Genomic DNA, 19,430 nt, shown 5'->3' on the forward strand with positions numbered 1-19,430 from the left:
CCAACTGATTAAAAATTGGGGGAGGGCGTCCTATGAATCCCTCAGATTTGATAATATGCTGGAACAACTAACAAAACTTGGTAAAGTGCTGTGCTTACAATTACAGTTTTATCTTAAAGGACACAAATCAGGACCAGCCAACTGAAGAAACACATAGGGCAAGGTCTAGGAGCATACCAAATGCAGAGCCTCTGTGTCTTCTCCCCGTGGGTGGATTCAGGGCACATCACCCTCCCAGCAAATTGATATGTTCGCCATTAAGAATTTACCGGAGCCTCTGTGTATAGTTTTTGTTGGGGTTTCATTTGAAGGCTTCGTTGGTTGAATCTTTGGCCGCCTGAGTGAACTCAGTCTCCAGCAACCCTCTCCTCCCTGGAGGTCAGGCTGATACCATGTTGCTCAAGGCCCTGATCTTCTAATCCCGTGGGCTGCAGTTCTGGCAAGGCCAGCCCCGTTCTGAGACTATCTAGAGGCCCACTGTGAGTCCCCTCATTAGTATAAACTCTGGTGTGGTCTGAAGGGCCCATCAGAAACAACACAGACACTCCCATCACTGGAGAAATTCCAGGGGTTTAGAAGCTCCCTCCCAGGAACTCAGGACAAAGACCAGATAAATCCTTTATTTTCAAACAGTGACTCATGACTTACTCTTTATTAGTCCCATGTGTTTCTTTGAATTCTGGTACTTTTAGTGGGAAAGCAAATGAATAGATAAATTAGGCTAAAGAAGTCACTAAAGATCAGTTAGGTTGAGGACACTTAACCCAATGGAGAATATAATGGGCAGCCCAGGGCCCCACTCTCCATAACCATAATTTCACCTTTTAAATCTTCTGAGTGCCGGGAGCTAGTACCATCATTTTCAGTGCATTCTCTAGAGATTGTTGGCCAGCCCAGCTGCACATCCCATGCCCAGGCCACTACTCGCCTAACACCGTAGGTAACCAGCAACCTAATTAATTGCCCCAGGGCCTCTCAAAAAGGTAAAATAAACATGTGAACTAGGCAGGAAGTTGTGGAGTCTCTGGTCATCTGGACAACGCGTGTCTAGCTAAAAGGCTTTTAAAATGGGGGAAAAAGGGGGAAGGGGAAGGGGGAGGAAGAAACAAACCGTGTGCTGTCCAAACAAAACAGATCCTGGATTTGACTCACTTCAGAGATCTGGAGAGTTCTTACGGACTGCCATTTGCATCCACTCTGCCTGGTTTAGCAGTGGAACCTGTTGGTTAAATAAATAAGCCAAGACAGCCTTTGGAATGGGAAAGGATGTTTGCAAATGACGTATCTGATAAAGGGTTGGTATCCAAAATCTATAAAGAACTTATCAAACTCAACACCCAAAAAAACAAATAACCCAGTTAAAGAAATGGGCAGAAGACATGAAGGGACATTTTTCCAAAGAAGCCAGCCAAATGGCTAACAGACACATGCAAAGATACTCAACATCACTCATCATCAAGGAAATACAAATTAAAACCACAATGAGGTACCACCTCACACCTGTCAGAATGGCTAAAATCAACAACACAGGAAACAGCAGATGTTGGCGAGGCTGTGGAGAAAGGGGAACCCTCTTACACTGTTGGTGGGAATGCAGGCTGGTGCAGCCACTCTGGAAAACAGTATGGAGATTCCTCAAAAAGTTAAAAATAGAGCTACCCTACAACCCAACAATTGCACTGCTAGGTATTTACCCAAAGGATACAAAAATGCTCATTTGAAGGGACACATGCGCCCTGATGTTTACAGCAGCATTATCAACAATAGCCATATTATGGAAAGAGCCCAAATGTCCAACAACTGATGAATGCATAAAGAAGGCGTGGTATATATACAATGGAATATTGCTCAGCCATAAAGAAGAATGAAAGCTTGCCATTTGCAATGACATGGATGGAGCTAGAGTGTATTATGCTAAGCAAAATAAGTCAGAGAAAGACAAAGACATTCGCTCATATGTGGAATTTAAGAAACGAAACAGATGAACATAGGGAAAAAAAAAGAGGCAAACCATAAAACAGACTCTTAACTATAGAGAGCAAACTGAGGGTTGCTGGAGGGAGGTGGGTGGGGGATGAGCTAGATGGGCGATGGGCATTAAGGAGGGCACTTGTGATGAGCACTGGGTGTTGTATGTAAGTGATGAATCACTCAGTTCTACTCCTGAAACTAATATTACACTATATGTTAACTAACTGGAATTTAAATAAAAACTTGAAACAAAAAAAATTAATTAAAAAAATCAGGCAAATAATCATCATAATAAAATAGCTACAATCTATTTAGTGCTAGTTACTGTTTTGGCTTATTTCCAGACTTTTTTTCCTAATTTAATTGTCCCTAAAACCCTATGAGGTAGATATTACATCTTTTTTACAGATGAAAAACTTGCTCAAAGTCTTTGGTCTCTGTGCCCCTTGACCCTCTCAAAAATCACTGAGGATCCCAAAGAGCTTTTTTTCACATGGATTATATCTACTGATACTAAGAGTATACTTAGAAATTAAAGCAGAGAATCTTAAAACATTTACTTACTTGTTCTCTGAACAAACTTTATTATATATAAATCATATTTTTTAAAAATTACTATATTTTCCGAAAAATTAGTGATTCGAGTGGCATTGTTTGACATGTTCGCAAATCTCTTTAGCATCTGGGAGATAGTGGGATCCTCCTATCTGCTTCTGCATTCAGTCTCCCATGGTATTACACATTCTGTAGCCTGTGGGAAACCCCACTGTGTGAGAGCATGAGGACTGAGAAAGGCAAATAGTATTATTATTACTAAGAAGATAATTGTGACCTTACGGACCCTGTGTGAGGATCTTGGGGACTCCCAGAGACCAGGGGCCACACTTGGCGAAGCTCTGTGCCAGGCTGTCTCCCTGTTTCTGATATAACTTAGTATTTGGTGAAATGAGGAGAGAGCTTGACTTCTTGGATACTGTTAACCGGCTTCCTGCTCCAGGCCCTGATCTGGAACAGTTTCCATATGGCACATTTCAGAGCCTTTTTTCCAGGGATCCTGGCCCTGAAATTTCAGAGGGGGCAAATTTGGCAAATGATGATTTTAAAAGACTGAATTTTTAAATGTTTTACAACTACGTGAACTGCGCATACATTCTTTCAGCAGCCAGACACAATGGAACATAGCACCTGGTTAATAAGAATCAAGTAGGAAATTACCAGGTGCTGTGTTATTAAAAGCATCTACCTAAGAGACATTTTGTGAAATATCAATCAAAATGAACAGAGGGTTCAATCTGGGATGCTAGCCTCAGATACCAAATATGTGCAGGAGGCTGTAACTTACATGGTCATCAATGCTTTAAGGCATTTTTCTTAAAATTCTCTTTGACTAAGTAGATAGTTTGGTCAGAAATAGAGAATCCGTGCTCGAAATTGGAGAAACAGTTTCCCAGATTCCACACAACAGAATGGTTAGCCTTTCTTTCATTTTCCCCTCGTCCCAAACAACCTAATTCAAAGCGCACGCACGCGCGCGCACACACACACATACACACCCACAAACGCGCACACACCCCAGAACCAGAACTAGGGCCCACGCTAACTTCCTTTCCCCTCCAACAAGACTTCAATGATCTCAAAACCCAGGCTTTAGAACTGGTTCCTCTCAGCTCTCGATGGTCTTAGTGCTTTGCCCTTTCAATGCAGTATTGCTTTGTTTGGGACACATGGTGTCCTTCATGTTCTCACAAACAGAATTATAGAACATGCCCCCTGGCAAAGCAGCAAGATAGAGTAGCTTTATCATGTCAGAAGAAAAGGTTTAGTTGATCCAAGAGGTGACCAGGCGTGGTGAGAATATCTGCAGAAACTCAACCCACCTGACTTCTTAGTTAACTGTCAGCATGGCTTTCCCAGACAGATCAGTGACTGCTTTGTTCTCCGCTTGTAACCCTGCTCTTCTTTTTCCGAAGATGTGGGAGAAGGCCATCAAACTGAGCAAAGAGTTGGCTGAGACTTATGAGAGCAAAGTATTTGACTACGAGGGCCTCGGCAACCTGCTGGTGAGTCCGGGTCAGAATATGTCAAGTGTCCAATAGGGGTGCTAAGATTTGTGCTCATGAAAATGTTTTTGTACATTTGAGGAAGTCAAGATAAACGATGTCCTTACCCGTGGCAAAGCAAACCTTGCTTGAAAGAAAAATGAAAAAAAGATGAGGTCCAAAAGCTGTTATCATTATTCCTCCAGATTATCTTTGATAAAAGGCTCAGGATCCTTGCCTACAGACCCCTCTCCCTTCTCTGTGCGTTCTGTTTCCCTAGAGTAGGGACCCTCTGTATTCCTGACCCATCACCTCTTTACCCTCTCAGTTACTCTGCCTTCTGTGATGCCTTCTGTGAACACTGTCCATTTTTCAAATATTTTCTGACATCTTCTGTTCATCAAAATTACTTGTTCTGTGGTCCACATCCTCAGGGTCCTGCTGAATGGATGAACTGCTAATCTTTGAGCCCTTGTTTTTGTTTTTTTTTTTCTTATACACATTTTAGTAAGTTGTTAAATGCTTCTGCTGGATCTTGATTCTCAAATTTGCCTCTCTCCTTCTCCCAAAATGTCACTGGGGTGCTGTAGTTTCACAGTTCTATGAACTTGTGTGTTATGCCCGGCCATTGGCACAGGCCAACTATTTAAAAACAATATAGCAAAACAAAAATCCCCCTCTGAATGTCCAGTGGTAGGCCAACACACATTACATTTGATCATTTTTAGTAGTGGAATCACAAAAGGTCAGGTCACCCGTTGTTACGTAATAATACAGTTGACCCTTGAACAGTGCAGGGTGGGGAGCTTAGGGGCGCCAACCCCCTCTTCCACAGTTGAAACTCCACATATAATTTTTGACTCCCCCAAAACTTAACTACTTATAGGCTATTGTTAGCTATTGTTGACTAGAAGTCTCACTGATAACATGAACAGTTGATCCACACATATTTTGTATATGTGTTATATACTGTGTTCTTATAGTAAAGTAAGCTGGAGAAAAATGTTAAGAAAATTGAAAGGAAGAGAAAATACTCCCAGTACTATACTGTATTTATCAAAAATAGCTGCATGTAAGTGGATTCATCCATTTTAAACACATGTTGTTCAAGGGTCAAGTGTAGCTTCTTTGAGGGGTAGTTGTCAAGATCACTTTGAAAAGAACTTGCCGGCCCCTGCTCATCACACACACAAAATCACTTCTTAATTTCACAAACTAAATGGAGCAGAAAACGTGCTAGAAACCTTCACCTAAATAAAGTAAGTGATACAGTCATGGGACCATTGTGAGAGGGGCCTGGGGACATGCCCCGAAGACCCCAGGTCTGGCTCCCTATTTTGCTTTCTTTAAGGCTTACTCTTAGCCCTGGCTGGGAAACCTGTTCCCATGGGAAGGATTAAAGCTCGGGCTGGGATCAGACACTGAAAAACAGAACATCACCACCACCTTCTGGGCACTTGTAGCTGAACCAAGGACGTTAGTCCAAATCACCGGCACAAACCAGAAAGTTCTTTATCGTCTTTTCTCATGTGCAACCACCCTCTGTGAACCTCAGAAAGGGCTTTTTAACCTTTTAAGGGTCCTGAACCCTCTTCAGGAAACTGGTGAGAGCTAAACACTGCCTCCCTCCACTGAGGAACGCACACGCGTTCATCTTCCTGCAGGCAACTCCCGAGATTGCCAGACCCGCCAAGGCTCCTTCACGGACCCAGGTCCAAACCGTACGCGCCAAGAAAGGGATAACTTCTGGGGCCTACAGGGTATTTTCCAAAGGCTTTCCATTTGCCTGTTGGCCCATGGGAAACAACAAAGCAAATAGTCTGATCTTCCCCACCCCTCAATGGTGCCCTTGTAACCTCCCTGTGGAATGTCTTATTTTGTTTTCCAGAAAAAAAGAGCCTCGTTTTATGAGAACATCATTAAAGCAATGAGGCCTCAGCCTGAATACTTTGCTGTTGGCTACTACGGACAGGGCTTTCCTTCTTTCCTTCGGGTAAGAAACCTCAGGGTGGTCCTCGGAGCCATTAAGCCATGCAGTCTGAAGGAGCGAAGGTCTTCATCTCTTTTCCAGATGGGCCTAGTGTGTGAACAGCTGGAGGCCCATGTTAGCGCTGTGGGAGGTCAGCGGTGAAGGGGGGGGGTAGGAACCACTTCCTGTGTGGCCGGTCGCTTCACCGCACACCCCCAGCCTCGGGTATTCTGGCAGCTCCTTTGTAAAATGACTTTTCCCAGGTGTAATGAAAAAGGGAAAAACAGAACCATCGCCTCCGCTGCTCAGCTGCTACAGATCAGGCTGGGGAAAAGTGTGGATTGATGTATTCAGCTGTTTGTTTTATTTCCAGCCAGAGCCGGTTGGAAAGCAAATATCCCGAGGACAAGACTGCAAAAGTTTCACAAAAATAAAAATAAGTGTTGTAATCGTGAGAAGGACCATGTTTTCCTTCCTTCTCAAAATTTTCTATAACATGATACTGATTTTAAAATCTAAAAAACAAACAAATCTTATTTTTTCCCCACACAAAAAAAGGAAGCCTCTTTAGAGCTGGCTGTGTTTAAGCAAACAACCCATTTTCCTTCCCGGATTTAAGAAAAAGTGAGAAAGGAAGGACTTTACATTCCTCATAGTGCCCAATGAGGAGGTAACCCATTCATTCAGTAACTATTTACTGAGTGCCTGCCAGGAACACACGGGGCAGAATCGAATCAGATGTGGGCCTTACTGTCACGGAATTCACAGCCTCACGGGTGTAACGTTAATTAAATAATCACGCAAAAGAATGGAAATTGAAACTGACCAAGACGGGTATCACATGATTCTTTATTATTTATAATCGCCAAAGACTGGCTACAACTCACATGTCCCTCAATTGGCGAAGGGGTAAACAAACTGTGGGATAGCCATACAACAGAACAGTACTCAGTAATAAATAGGAATAAACTCCTGATACACACAAGCGTGTGGCTGAGTCTCGGATGCATTGTACTAAGTAAAAGAACTGAGACCACGGAAGTCTGCATACTCTATGATTTTATTTACATGGCATCTGGCCAAGCCGACACTTACGATAGGGGTAGAAAGCAGATGAGTTGTTGTCTCCTCATTGAAGGGGAGGGTTGGGCTTCAGAGGCATGGAGAAATTTTGGATGGTGATGAAACTGTTCTGTATTTTGATTATGATCATGGTTATGTTTGTCAAAACTCACAGAATTTTACACTAAAGAGGGTAGATTTTACTACATGTAAATTATGCCTGAATTTTTTTTTTTAAGAGTCAGGAAAGACTTCCCAGGGAATTTCTGCTTCGGCTGCAATTTAGAGGTGAGCTTGGAGTTTTGGAGATAAAGGTGGTAGGAGAAAAGCATTGCAGGCAGTGAAAGTGACAAGCAAGCGCATGGCAGTGCCCGGGAAGGGAGGGCATGGGGCGAGCGGGGAGTTGAGGCCCGAGGCATGGGGAGAACATGCAGGGCAGGGCTGTGGGGCTGCCCTGACTGTGTTGTCAGCACCCCAAGAGCAGGAGGGAACCATGGCGGACTCTGTGTGTTGGCAAGGTCATCCATCATCTGGCTGGTACGGACAATGGTCGGATGTGTACAGATAAGCCACTTAGAGACTGTTGTAGATGTTGAGGGAAGGGATGGCCGGTCGTCCTAGGGAGGTAGCTTTAGAGAAAAATGGAAAGATTTTGAATAGTAAAGTAGCAGTATTTGATGATTGTTGTTGGGACACGTGGGTGAGGAAGGAGGGAGGTGGCAAGAATGATTTCTCAATTTCTGGCTGCATAACAGGAAGGGCTGTGGAGCCATCTACTAAGACAGCAATACCGGAAAATAGAGTCACGGTAGAGAGATTCAGTCCATTCATTGAATAACTATTTATTGAACTCTTACTCTGTGCCTTACTGTATTATAGGCATGGAGGCACAGTCCAAAACAACCCAAATCCTTGAAATTATGGAACTTATATTCTAGCTTGGAGACACACAAAAAGTAAACACACTTAGTATGTCTGATGGCCTAGAACAATGCCTCACCCCGTGTAGACCCTCCGTGTGTATCATGGAGAAAATGTCGGGGCGGGGGAAGAAAGAGGCAGGTGATGGGGGTGGAGTTGTAATTTTAAATAGAGTGAATGGGACGGATGTCAGTAGGAAAATGACATTTGAGCAAGGACCTGGAAGAAGTGAGGGAATAAGCCCGGTGGTCATCAAGAGATGAGATGGGGGGCCAGGCAGTGAGAACAGCGGGTTCAAAAGCTGTGAGGCTGGAGGAGTGTGAACAAGAGGGCAAGTAGAGAAGGGGGGGCAGGTGGCTCGGGGTCCCGGATTGCAGGTGGCCTTTCAGATCTTTATACGTTCTTTGTGAACGTCTGGTTGGGGCCATACTCAGTGTGAGGTAATGTGGAACATCCAACAGATGCGAGTCAACAGTCTGATACATGGACCCAGAACTCAAAGGAAAGTTCCAGACTGCGGATAAAGTTGTGGGTTATTCGAGTGTGGAGGAGATAGCGCGGGGAGAGAGAACGGAGCACCAGAAGAAGAGGGTCTGGGAGGGCACCCTGCAGTAGGTTCTAGACCAAGATCGGCGGTCAGTCTCGGTGCTCCAGTCCCAGTAAGGCAGGGGTGCCTGCCATGCATGTGTGTGTGTGTGTGTGTGTGTGACTGGTGTGTCACATGCATTTGGGGGCATGAGCTGGAGACAGCACTGGTTCAGGGCAAAGGTTAGACCTTCAAGTTGAAAAAGGGGGGGGTCTCCATCATCTGCTGGGTGACTATAGGATTTCGACCAAATCATGTAACCTCCACATTTTCTGACGTGTAAGTTAGAGAAATACTGCCCATGTCACAGGGTTGCTTCGGAATTAAGTAAATAGCATACAGGAGGGCTTTATAAACTGTAAAGTGGTTTGTGGATGTTAGGTGTTGTCAGAGAGTGCTGAAAAATATAAAAGCCTCTGCATGATGTAACCTCCATGCCCTTCTGTGGTATGGACCATTTCCCCAAACTCAGAATATCTAAAATCGTGTTGTCTTCTCCCCCCACCCCTGCCCCAGCCCTAGCCAGGCCTCCTCCTTCCCTGCTTCTGTCAGGGGCCCCACTGAGCCTCCTGCTCTGGGCCCAGCAAGCTCAGAATCCTTGGTGATTCTCCCCATCTTCTTTGCCCTTCACCAGATACCAGGGTCAGAAACCAGATCCCATAGCTTCTCCTTCTCCCACTCAGTCCTACCTGGGGGTCCTGCAGTTAGATGCACACCCCACTGTCCACGGAGGTTGTCTATGCACTGCTTCCGTCATGTCGCTCCCTCCTTCTAGAACCTCCAGTGAATTCCCCAGGCCTTAGGAACTGGTGCCTGCCTTTCAGTGCTCTGGCTTGTCCGAGCTTCTTTTCTTCTACTTCAGTTCCATACTTTCTGCCCTGTGGCCCTGTCCTTTCTTTCACTCCTCCTGCTGGTTGTCCTCCCCTTCTCTTCTCCTCTCCTTACCGTGTCCGTGCATCTGGGCCCAGTCAATGCCATGTTATCCTCGAAGCCCCTCTTCTACTCTGCGCTACTTTGTGCTGACCTTGTGCTTGTCTGCTTCTGTTCACATTGTTGTCCACATCCTACGATTAGTGCTGCCGAATACTCTGCTTCCTTACCTACCACAGTTTTGCCTGAATGATGGAATTGCATAAAGCATGGATTAGTCACGTAAATCTTTCCTAGCTTGGAAAAACTTCATCATCTATCCCAAAAGACCTGGCAGTTTTTCCTACCATCAGTGTCTCTCCTAGAAGGCATATTGCCTTCCTGTTACTTATATAAACTATCATACTTACTTGTTTTCTGTTTCTGCCCAGCAGAAGGTGAGTTTTGTTAGAGTAGGATCATCATTATATCCCTAGTGTCTTAGCATATCTCCTGTTTGTCCAATACCTATCTGCTAGATGAACGGGCAGGTGATTTTTAAAAATATTTTCCAGGACAATAGGGGCCCAAGGTTTAGTTAAAAAATGGATCAGGTATGGGCTGCCAATGCTAAGTACTCATCTGAGCGATCATCAGATGAGCAAGAACCTTTGAAACATGGCTACATTTGAACTTGCGTGGTCAACAGCAGTTATGAGTCAAATTACTCCTATGTCTGGAGCCTAGGAGATTTCTTTCTAAAAAAATCCAATTTTATTAATTTTATTAAGCAGAAAAAGAATGTAGATTAGAAGGGAGAGAATAGGACTTAGTAGAGTTATATTCTGTGAGCCTTTGACATCGCACCTACAGTGACTTTCAGGATTGCAGACGGACTGCTGTACATTATTCCTGTTCTCTGTTAATGGAGATTTGTTGTGTGGACTCTCTTCATACTTTCCCGTTCTCTACGTCAGCGCCACTCCAAGTGCTGGTCCGCAGCTGGATCATGATAAGACAAAGGCTTGCAGGTGAAGCAAATTCACGCACTTCCTTCCTTTGTTGAGAATGTCTTGCTATGAAAATCAGCTAAATTCAACAGTGTGCCTGGTGACATCATGGATCTACCTTAGGGCATAAGCTCATCTCCCTGTGGGTCAGTGCAGACCGTTTGCAGACCGGCGGTGGTCATGGGGCCGCACTCTGAGAAGCACTGCAGAGACAGCTTTATGCCATTGACTTATCTCCCCCAATAAACCATGAGCTCTTGCCAGATATGACGGTTGCTGTGGGGCACGTAGTAGGTCTTTAGTGAGAACTTGCTGGTGGAATGCACTTCGGCCGGGGAAGACTGTGGCTTCCTTAGCACCAGGATCTCCAGTTGCCCCTTCACTCTTCATGTGTAATCACTCCCCTTGCTGTCTCTGACCTGCAGAACAAAATCTTCATCTACCGGGGGAAGGAGTACGAGAGGCGAGAAGACTTCAGCCTGAGGTTGCTGACCCAGTTCCCCAATGCCGAGAAGATGACCAGCACCACGCCCCCGGGAGAGGACATCAAGTCGTCCCCAAAGCAGTGTATCCTCACCTCGGGGAGACATGGCCCGGCCCAGCCACAGAAGCTAAGGGTTCAGTCCCATCTCTGCACGCGGATATGTCCTGCCCTCCGACCACTCATGTAACTGTTCTGACTCAGTTTCCCATTCTGTGTAAAAGCTTTGGGACCCTAACGTCCTTAGCACATGGTTATGAAGTAAAGGAGAGAGGAGATAAGGAAATCTTGAATATGAAAGGATATGTTTTATAGCCATATGGGGAGCTTGAGGAGGACATAGACTGGCTGTAGAGAATTCTGGATTCTGGATAAAGACATATAGCTCTTCTTCTGTAACATGCAATGACTTAAAAAGAAAACAAGAACAAAATACTAAGAGCTCCGTAACAAAATTATTTTTAAGACTTGTTCATGTGTTTTGTGCTAAAATAAAGATGTTCTAAAATTGAACACTATTCAAAGAGAGGTAGATAAGCCAGAGCCGGTGTGACAGGGTAGATAAGAGAACGGGCTCTGGAGCCAAGGTGCCCGGGTTCGAGTCTCAGCTCTGTCACTTACTGTGTCCCTTTGAGAAGTTCCTTAATTTCTCTCTGCCTTGGTTTTCCCATCTATAAAATGGGGATGATGTTCATCCTTTCTCACGGAGTTCTTGTAAAGATTGACTAAATATCTGTCAAATGTTAGGAACAGTGCCTGGTACATAGTAAAAATTCAATATATATTGGCCATTATTATACATATAGGTTGGTAAGTAGGTTGTAAGTAGATGGTAAGAAAGATTGACAATAATAATAACAGACCAATAGACAGGCACACCTTTAAGAGAACGGCAACCTGTTAATACGTAGCAGATGCTTGGAAAAGAATGGTCTTCCAGGATAAATCCTTGTTTGGGTTATGTGGGTTCAGGAGACAACGGAGGTGCCTTCATGGTGTGGGAATGACAAGAGGTCTTCAAGAACTGGATGTAGGATTTCTGTGGCTGTAACCTTTCCCAAATGGCTTCCTTCTTCCAGGCCTTGGTTTCTCATCCATGAGGTGTGAATCTGTTTTCCCTAAATACCCAGTAGCACTTCTGGAAGGATCAAAATAAAAAGGAGGTCATTTCTGTGAAAATGCTCTGTCAACTAGACCAGGGTAAAGCACAGCTCAGTGGTCCTCAGATTTTGTTGTACATGAGACTCACCACAGAGAGATTCTAATTCAGCAGCTGTGAATTCTCATTGTGCGTCCTGATTAAGCGTCGTGTGGTTCTGGTTCCCCGGGGCTGCACATCACCCAGAGATGCTGGGAGTCACTGTTCTGTCCCGACCCAGGGCTTTCACCCCGACTTTAAATGCTGTCGATTTTGAAACAGTATATCTGTACTGGCGAGGACAAAAAAAGTCATTATTTAAATTATCAAGTCAGAGAGACGGGTCTCCCCCTGAGCTGGATTAAAAGCCTGACTTCATCATGTACCAGTTATGCGCTCTGGGTTTTCTCAGAGCCTCAGATTCCTCATCTGTAGAAGGAGATTCATAACATCTGCCTGTTGGTTGTTGTGTTTATTATTGGCGGGAACATATTGAGAACCTCATTCAGTGCCCAGCGATGGCCGTCCGTCAACAAGTGATAGCCACAGATACCAGACGTTCCTTCTGCGCAGGCTCTGGAGTCTGGCTGTTTCAGAGGCATGCGTGTCCAAAAGAAATGATTTAAAACTGATTCAAATCCCTCTTCACCTGATAGTTCATTGATGCCTATTTTCCTATGGCAGGGTTGCTTGCCAGGTGTCTGACCAAAATGTCCTAGGATTATTACTTAATAAGGCGTTTGGGTAATACCTCAGGGAACCCTGTTTTGAATGCAGTCCTGGCAGTCAGGAAAAAGGAGTACGTCAGGCAGGTACCATTTCCATCTGCAAAGCAGGAGGAATAGGCGGGGCTTTCTGCCTGGGACAGCTTCACAGCCCAGCCCCTTGTCCTTCCTTAACGAGCTCCTCAGACATGCAGTGTTTCACCGTAAAGCCGGTGATGAGCCTGCCGCCCAGCTACAAAGACAAACCAGTTCCAGAGCAGATCTTAAAGTAAGTGGGGGTTTTTTGCTTCTTTTAAAAAACATTTTCTAACACATTTTATCTAGAAGTACATCAAAACCCAAGCTTTGGGGTGCTTGGGTGCCTCAGTCGGTGAAGCGTCTGACTCTTAATTTTGGCTCGGGTCATGATTTCAGGTTCATGAGATTGAGCCCCACGAGTGGAGTCTGCCTGATCTCTCTCTCCCTCTGCCCCTCCCCCCACTTATGCTCTCACATGCGTGCACGCGCACTCTCTCTCTCTGAATGAATGGATAGGTAGATCGATAGATAAATAAAATCTTTAAAACCAAAGTCTTAAACTCATTTGGAAGACCTGCTCTCTTACTCCTCTGGGGCTGCTATAACAGGATCCCACAGACTCGGTGGCTTATAAACAACACATTTATTTCTCACAGTTCTGGAGGCTGGGAAAGTCCAAGGTCAGGCGCCAGCAGATTTGGTGTCTGGTGAGGACCTGCCTCCTGATTCACAGACACTGACTTCTCTCTGTGTCCTCACATGGCAGAAAGGGTGATGGAGTGCTCTGGGGTCTCTTTTATAAGGGCACTTATCCCATTCATGGGGGCTCCACCCTCATGACCTATGCACCTGCCACAGACTACTTAATCCCATCACAGTGGGGGGCAGGATTTCCACACATGAATTCTGGCATTCAGACCACAGCAACTCTTTATTGTATTTTCAGTATAAAATAAGAGCTTGGTAATTCAAAAGGGATTTGGGGGCCTTGGGGGTATTTTTAGACAGACAGAGGGAAATCAGGAATTTCACTGTTAGGTTTCAGATCTCCTGGATCCTATTTCCACTCAGAAGCACTCACTGAGGAGTGGCTGACCTCACCTTGCCTGGTGGGGTCCCCAGTGATCGAAAGCCTCATTCTTTTTTCCTGAGAAGCTAAAATGCTAGTAGGATTGATAGGATTGTGATAAAAATACACAAATGAAATCACAAACATGGATATAAATACATATACCTTTTTAAATGGTGAGCTGTGGAATGGATTCATAAATAAGATAAAGATGTGCAATAAAATCAGATCGTGCACCTCCTCCAGCTTTCATTGTGGAGACTGTTTTGAGGTCGCTTAGTAGATAAGACTCGGTCTTTGTGAGATGTGGCCCAGGTTTTTTTGAAGTCTGATCAAGGACTGCTTGTTCTAAGAGCGAAGCTACAGCACTGTGGCCATGTCTTTCTCCAGCTACTATAGAGCCAATGAAGTGCAGCAGTTCAGATATTCCAGGCCATTCTGGAAAGGAGAGAAGGATCCAGACAATGAATTTGCTGTGAGTCCACCCCCTTTGCCTTCTAAAACAAGGTAAAGTAGGCTTTCCACCTAACCAAAGCAGATTGCAGAAACGATGGCACCGTGGGGACAGAGGACAGAGGTGCTATGCACTTACTACCTAGAGAGCAAGCCCATCTCAGTGGAGAACTCTAGACCGGACCCCACCCCAAGACTGGGCTCTGCTGTTGCGCTCCAGTGTTGATGCTGGTATGACCTGAGCAAGTCCCACCTCTCTGGACCTCACATGTCCCCTCTAGAACATGAGAGGGCCCAAGCAGATGATCCCTTGCAGTTTTAAACATCCAGAATCCTCAAATGTGGCCCGTTCACCAAGGAAGCATTTGGGAATAGACTCTCCCTGACCTCAACCAGGGAGCATTGCCATTTTGCCTGGGAACTGACATTTCCAATTTTCCTTCCTTCCACCAGACCATGTGGATCGAAAGGACCACGTATACAACTGCGTACACCTTTCCTGGGATTCTCAAGTGGTTTGAAGTCAAACAAATTTCAACGGTGAGTCATTTGAAATTGGAACTCAGAAAATTCTTTGTGTCTCCAGATATAATAAGAGCCTTTGTTAAGCCCTCCTCCAGTTCTCACTAGCTCGGCCAGCCTCCTCTGGCCAACTTTGTTTTCCGAGAGAGAAATAAAAGGCGTGCTTGTCTAATAGAACTCCTTTGTACAACTGATGTTACAACACCAACCCTAAAGGTTACTCACAGTGAATGACTCTTTTATGAGTAAATGAGTCTCGTCTCCTCATGATCCTGCCAGTGCACCAAACCGTTTTCCGAATGTCTCCTTTGAGTTTGCTGTCAATCACATTCTCTCCCAGAACATTTCCTCTTCTTTCATTCGTGGCTAATCACATCACCAGTCGTCCTAGACTCTTCCTTCTCTATCCCTCCCCAAAGCTGCCCCTTTTACCTTTTTAATATTTATTGAATCTGTTTATTTCCAGCTCTCCTACTACTGTACCCTGTTTTAGTCCCTCATTCATCTCTGGTGGACGCCACGGAAAAAGCCCCCTCATTGGCCTCCTGCCTTGGCCTTCACAGGCCTGTTTTCCTCACGGCCTCCGAGCGTGAGTGCCACAGTGGAAAGCTGACCGTATCCTCCTCATGCTTAAAACCTTGCCGTGGCTCCCCAGTGCCTAGAGCATAAAGCCGCTGTTCCTTAGCACACACAGGCAGAGTCCTTGTGACTCAGCTCTGCCACCTCGTTTCCTGTGGAATCTTCTGGAACTAAACTGCTCATTTCATGGTATTTTAACCCTCCATGACAGTGGGCCATTTTCTTTGCCTGAAATGCTACTTCACAACCTAACTACCTCCCATCTAGGCTACGCCTGGAAGTCATCTCTGAAACTCCTAAGTGGGGTTAGATGCCCTTTCCCTGTGCCCTGCCACAACCTGGGCTTATTTCTAGCAAGTTACTCCCGTGCTTACATGGCTTGAGACCCCACTACATTTTATAAACCATAGGCTCCTCCCAGCCACGAATTCGGTCTTAGTCACTTTTATGACTGTGGAACATAGCACAGCACTTGGCATGTAATACATCTTCAAGAAACACATCTTGAACAGATCTGAACTGAAATCTGATGTGTGCCATACCAGTGGTAGTAAATTATTATTTTTTAAGTATGAATACGATTTTTGGACAGAGACTTTTGGCATCGAGGCTGCAGTAGGCGGTCATGCTGGCTGGCAATGGGTAAAACGAAGAAGGCGATCTTTCTTGAAACCTGGCTTTGAAGATGTTTCCACAGGAGTTGCTCTTCTGAATGTATATTAAATCTTACTTCGTTTTCATCCAAAATTCAGCTTGAATATTCTAATACATCCTCTTATTTCTGACTTCTTTTAACCACAGAACCCATGCTAAGGTGACTTACGTATGGTCTGAATGTATGGCATCCAAAATCATTTCCCTTTTCTCATGGAAGAAGCATCAAGCCTCTTGCCAGGGAACATTCTAGGTGCTGCAGAAGTATCTGGGATCAGATAACCCATTACTCTGTTGTCACTGAGCTTCTCAAAAATCTCTGAGGGAGCTCTGCCTAAAAATCAATCATTGTTACAGCTCCAATTTTTTTTTTTTTTCAAAATTTCTGTAGATACTTTGCACCAAGAAATAATCACCGCAATAGCTCTAATTTTTAGGTCACCCTTGGACTTCCTAAGGAGATTTTAAGTCGCTTATTTTGCAACTTAGCAAAAGCATTTCCAATAAGTGTGGTATCCAAATAAATATAACCTTGACAAGCAAAACGACTCTTCTATAGCTTGGTGAGAATGTTATACCTTTTAAAAGGGAACGCTTCGGATTTTTTGTTCTGTCTTTGCTGTGAGCTCACAAAATGCCCTTCCTCTCCCTGGTCCTCTGTCACAGGAGGAAATCAGTCCCCTGGAGAATGCCATAGAAACCATGGAACTCACCAATGAGAAGATCAGCAACTGTGTCCAGCAGCATGCCTGGGACCGAGCCCTCTCTGTGCACCCTCTCTCCATGCTGCTCAGTGGCATCGTGGACCCGGCTGTCATGGGGGGATACTCCAACTATGAAAAGGTGAATCCCGTGTGTCTCCATGCCTCTCTCCGTGGCACCATGCCCCCAGTGAATTCGTTGCTTACAGCTCACCTGAGAGATTTTTCACTCTGCCTTCTTCACTTCTTTTACAAGTGAAATTAATGAAAAGTGTGTCCTTGACCTCACACCTTCTAGAGACCCTCAGCAACCCCGCCAGGGTTAGGCCATGGCCTGGTAAGGAGTCACTGAAAGATCAATCTAATATACCACGTCTGGTTGATCTACCCGCTGTTCCCTCTCCCACTCCCCCTCTCCCCTGTGGGAGATGCAGAACTCAGGATGCTCTGGAAGTGAAGAAGCATCTGTGGGAGAGGCAGAGCTGTGCTCTAGTTAAAATGAGCTTCTAGAGGGCGCCTGGGTGGCTCAGTCGGTTAGGCGACTGCCTTCGGCTCAGGTCATGATCCTGGAGTCCCGGGATCGAGTCCCGCATCGGGCTCCCTGCTCGGCAGGGAGTCTGCTTCTCCCTCTGACCCTCCTCCCTCTCATGCTCTATCTCATTCTCTCTGTCTCAAATAAATAAATAAAATCTTTAAAAAAAAAAAAAATAAGCTTCTAGAAACACCCACCCTGACTTGGTGTGCCGTAGGTTGTTTGGACAAACGCTGGCCCTGGCTACACAGTTACATTAGTTCAACTAAGTGTCATATCTTTTATTCTGGAGAAACAAGAAAAGAGTACTCACCAGATGTGAATCCATTGCATAGGGTTTGGATGTAGCACCATTTAAAATGGAGGTAATGGGGGCGCCTGGGTGGCTCAGTCCGTGAAGCGTCTGCCTTCGGCTCAGGCCGTAATCCCGGGGTCCCAGAACTGAGTCCTGCATCGGGCTACCTGCTCAGCGGGGAGTCAGCTTTTCCCTCTCCCTTTCCCTCTGTGCTCTCCCTCTCTCTCTCTCTCTCTCAAATAAATAAATAAAATCTTAAAAAAAAAAATAAAATGGAAGTAATGTATTCAAGTAGGTAATTCGTAATGTAATTAATCAAGACAGGATTTTTAATTGTTCAGCTGTTTTCAGTGACTAGGTAATTTTGGAGTCCTCTTCCTGAATCCAAATAAACATTTGGCCACCGCCCTGTGGAGTAGCCTGGAGAATGAGCGGGAAGTGAAGGAGGAAGACGGGAAGGGCGAGTGGACAGTCGATGGGCTGATTCTCTTATTTCCATTTGTACACCAAGTCCTGAGAAGACCAGGGACGTTAGAAGCAGCCACGCCTGTGACCCAATCCCGGCTTCCCATTGGCCACTGTGTGCCCTTGGGTGAGATAATTCACCTCTCTGAGCCCCGAGCTTCGTATCTGAAAAAAGTGAGGAAGATACCTAACGCACAGGAGTGGCTCATAGCTAAGGAAGGCATCTTGTGTGTAGGGAACATCACAGAACACTCGCCGTATAGTTGAGGCTTGCTGAGGGTCGGTTTTCTTCCTCCCTCCCGTCGCTTGGAGCCAAATGTGATCGAAACGTCCTTCGTGGGTGGGGCGGCCAGTACTCTGTGACTGATGCTGTGACCATCTTTCCCATCAACCTTTGCGCCTTCTTCAGGCTTATGACCCTTAGCAGCCGGGAAGGAGTCCGCGCCAGAGTCCATGCCAGGTGTCGGTAATAATCTCTGGCATCGTCACAAAATTCAAGGCAAAACTAGGGTCCAGAATATAATACTTTTTTGAACTGTAATGATTTTGGTGTGTGTTTTTTCATATAAGCTAAGCTATCTAGTACTAACTTTTAATGTGTTTTTCCAAGTGTTTTTTGGGTTTTTTTTTTTACAGAATGCCCCTGAACTCAAATTCATACATGCCAGTATCTGTGAATAGTATGTAATTTCATGAAGGTCTTTCCAATGTCATTGTCTTCTCATTGAAATTTTTTTTTTTAAAGATTTTTATTTATTTATTTGACAGAGTGAGAGATAGCGAGAGCAGGAACACAAGCAGGGGGAGTGGGAGAGGGAGAAGCAGGCTCCCCTCTGAGCAGGGAGCCTGATGTGGGACTCGATCCCAGGACCCTGGGATCATGACCTGAGCCGAAGGCAGATGCTTAACGACTGAGCCACCCAGGCGCCCCTCAATGAAATTTTTAAAGAGGGAATGTAGGGTATGTAAACTAATAAATTTCAAGACCTTTAGCTTAAAATACTAGTTTGTACTTTTAATTAATATGTATGAGTGTGTGCATTTCTAAACGTAAGAAAAAGGTAAACTCCTTGATCACCAGTGACCCCCATTGCAGTCCATTGGGGAATCCATCATCACTTACCTATCCAGGCGACCTGTCTTAAAGCAGGCCGTTAATCATTGCCTGCCTGATAGGAACCCAAGAGCTGTTTGCTGTAATCCATCAGCCCCTTTCTGTCGCGAGGCAGAACTCTCCTAAAAAAGTGAATTTCAGAGCACCCTGCTCCAATATTTCTTGACTCAACCAATGTTTTGGGAATTTCGGTGCATTTTATCTTATATCAGGAATTGTTTTTTAACTTTTGAAGATTTAAACTGCTTGTATTTGGAAGGTGAGGGTGGATGAGGTT

At 45.0% G+C, this 19,430-nt stretch overlaps 1 protein-coding gene across 1 annotated transcript in view; it reads left to right on the top strand.

The window, feature by feature from the left end:
• The window catches only part of DOCK5 (dedicator of cytokinesis 5), a 181,877-nt gene that overhangs the window by 143,374 nt on the left and 19,073 nt on the right, over window positions 1–19,430 (top strand). Inside the window, exons 39-45 of the mRNA XM_035022587.1 lie at window positions 3,942–4,031; window positions 5,899–6,003; window positions 10,833–10,974; window positions 12,938–13,019; window positions 14,229–14,313; window positions 14,745–14,831; window positions 16,713–16,889. Coding sequence (XP_034878478.1) covers window positions 3,942–4,031; window positions 5,899–6,003; window positions 10,833–10,974; window positions 12,938–13,019; window positions 14,229–14,313; window positions 14,745–14,831; window positions 16,713–16,889 — 768 coding nt within the window. The remainder of the gene's footprint in view (window positions 1–3,941; window positions 4,032–5,898; window positions 6,004–10,832; window positions 10,975–12,937; window positions 13,020–14,228; window positions 14,314–14,744; window positions 14,832–16,712; window positions 16,890–19,430) is intronic.

This window comes from Mirounga leonina, unplaced genomic scaffold (genome assembly GCF_011800145.1).
Source record: "Mirounga leonina isolate KUSES-001 unplaced genomic scaffold, KU_Mleo_1.0 Mir_176, whole genome shotgun sequence".
NCBI classification, from domain to species: Eukaryota; Metazoa; Chordata; class Mammalia; order Carnivora; family Phocidae; genus Mirounga; species Mirounga leonina.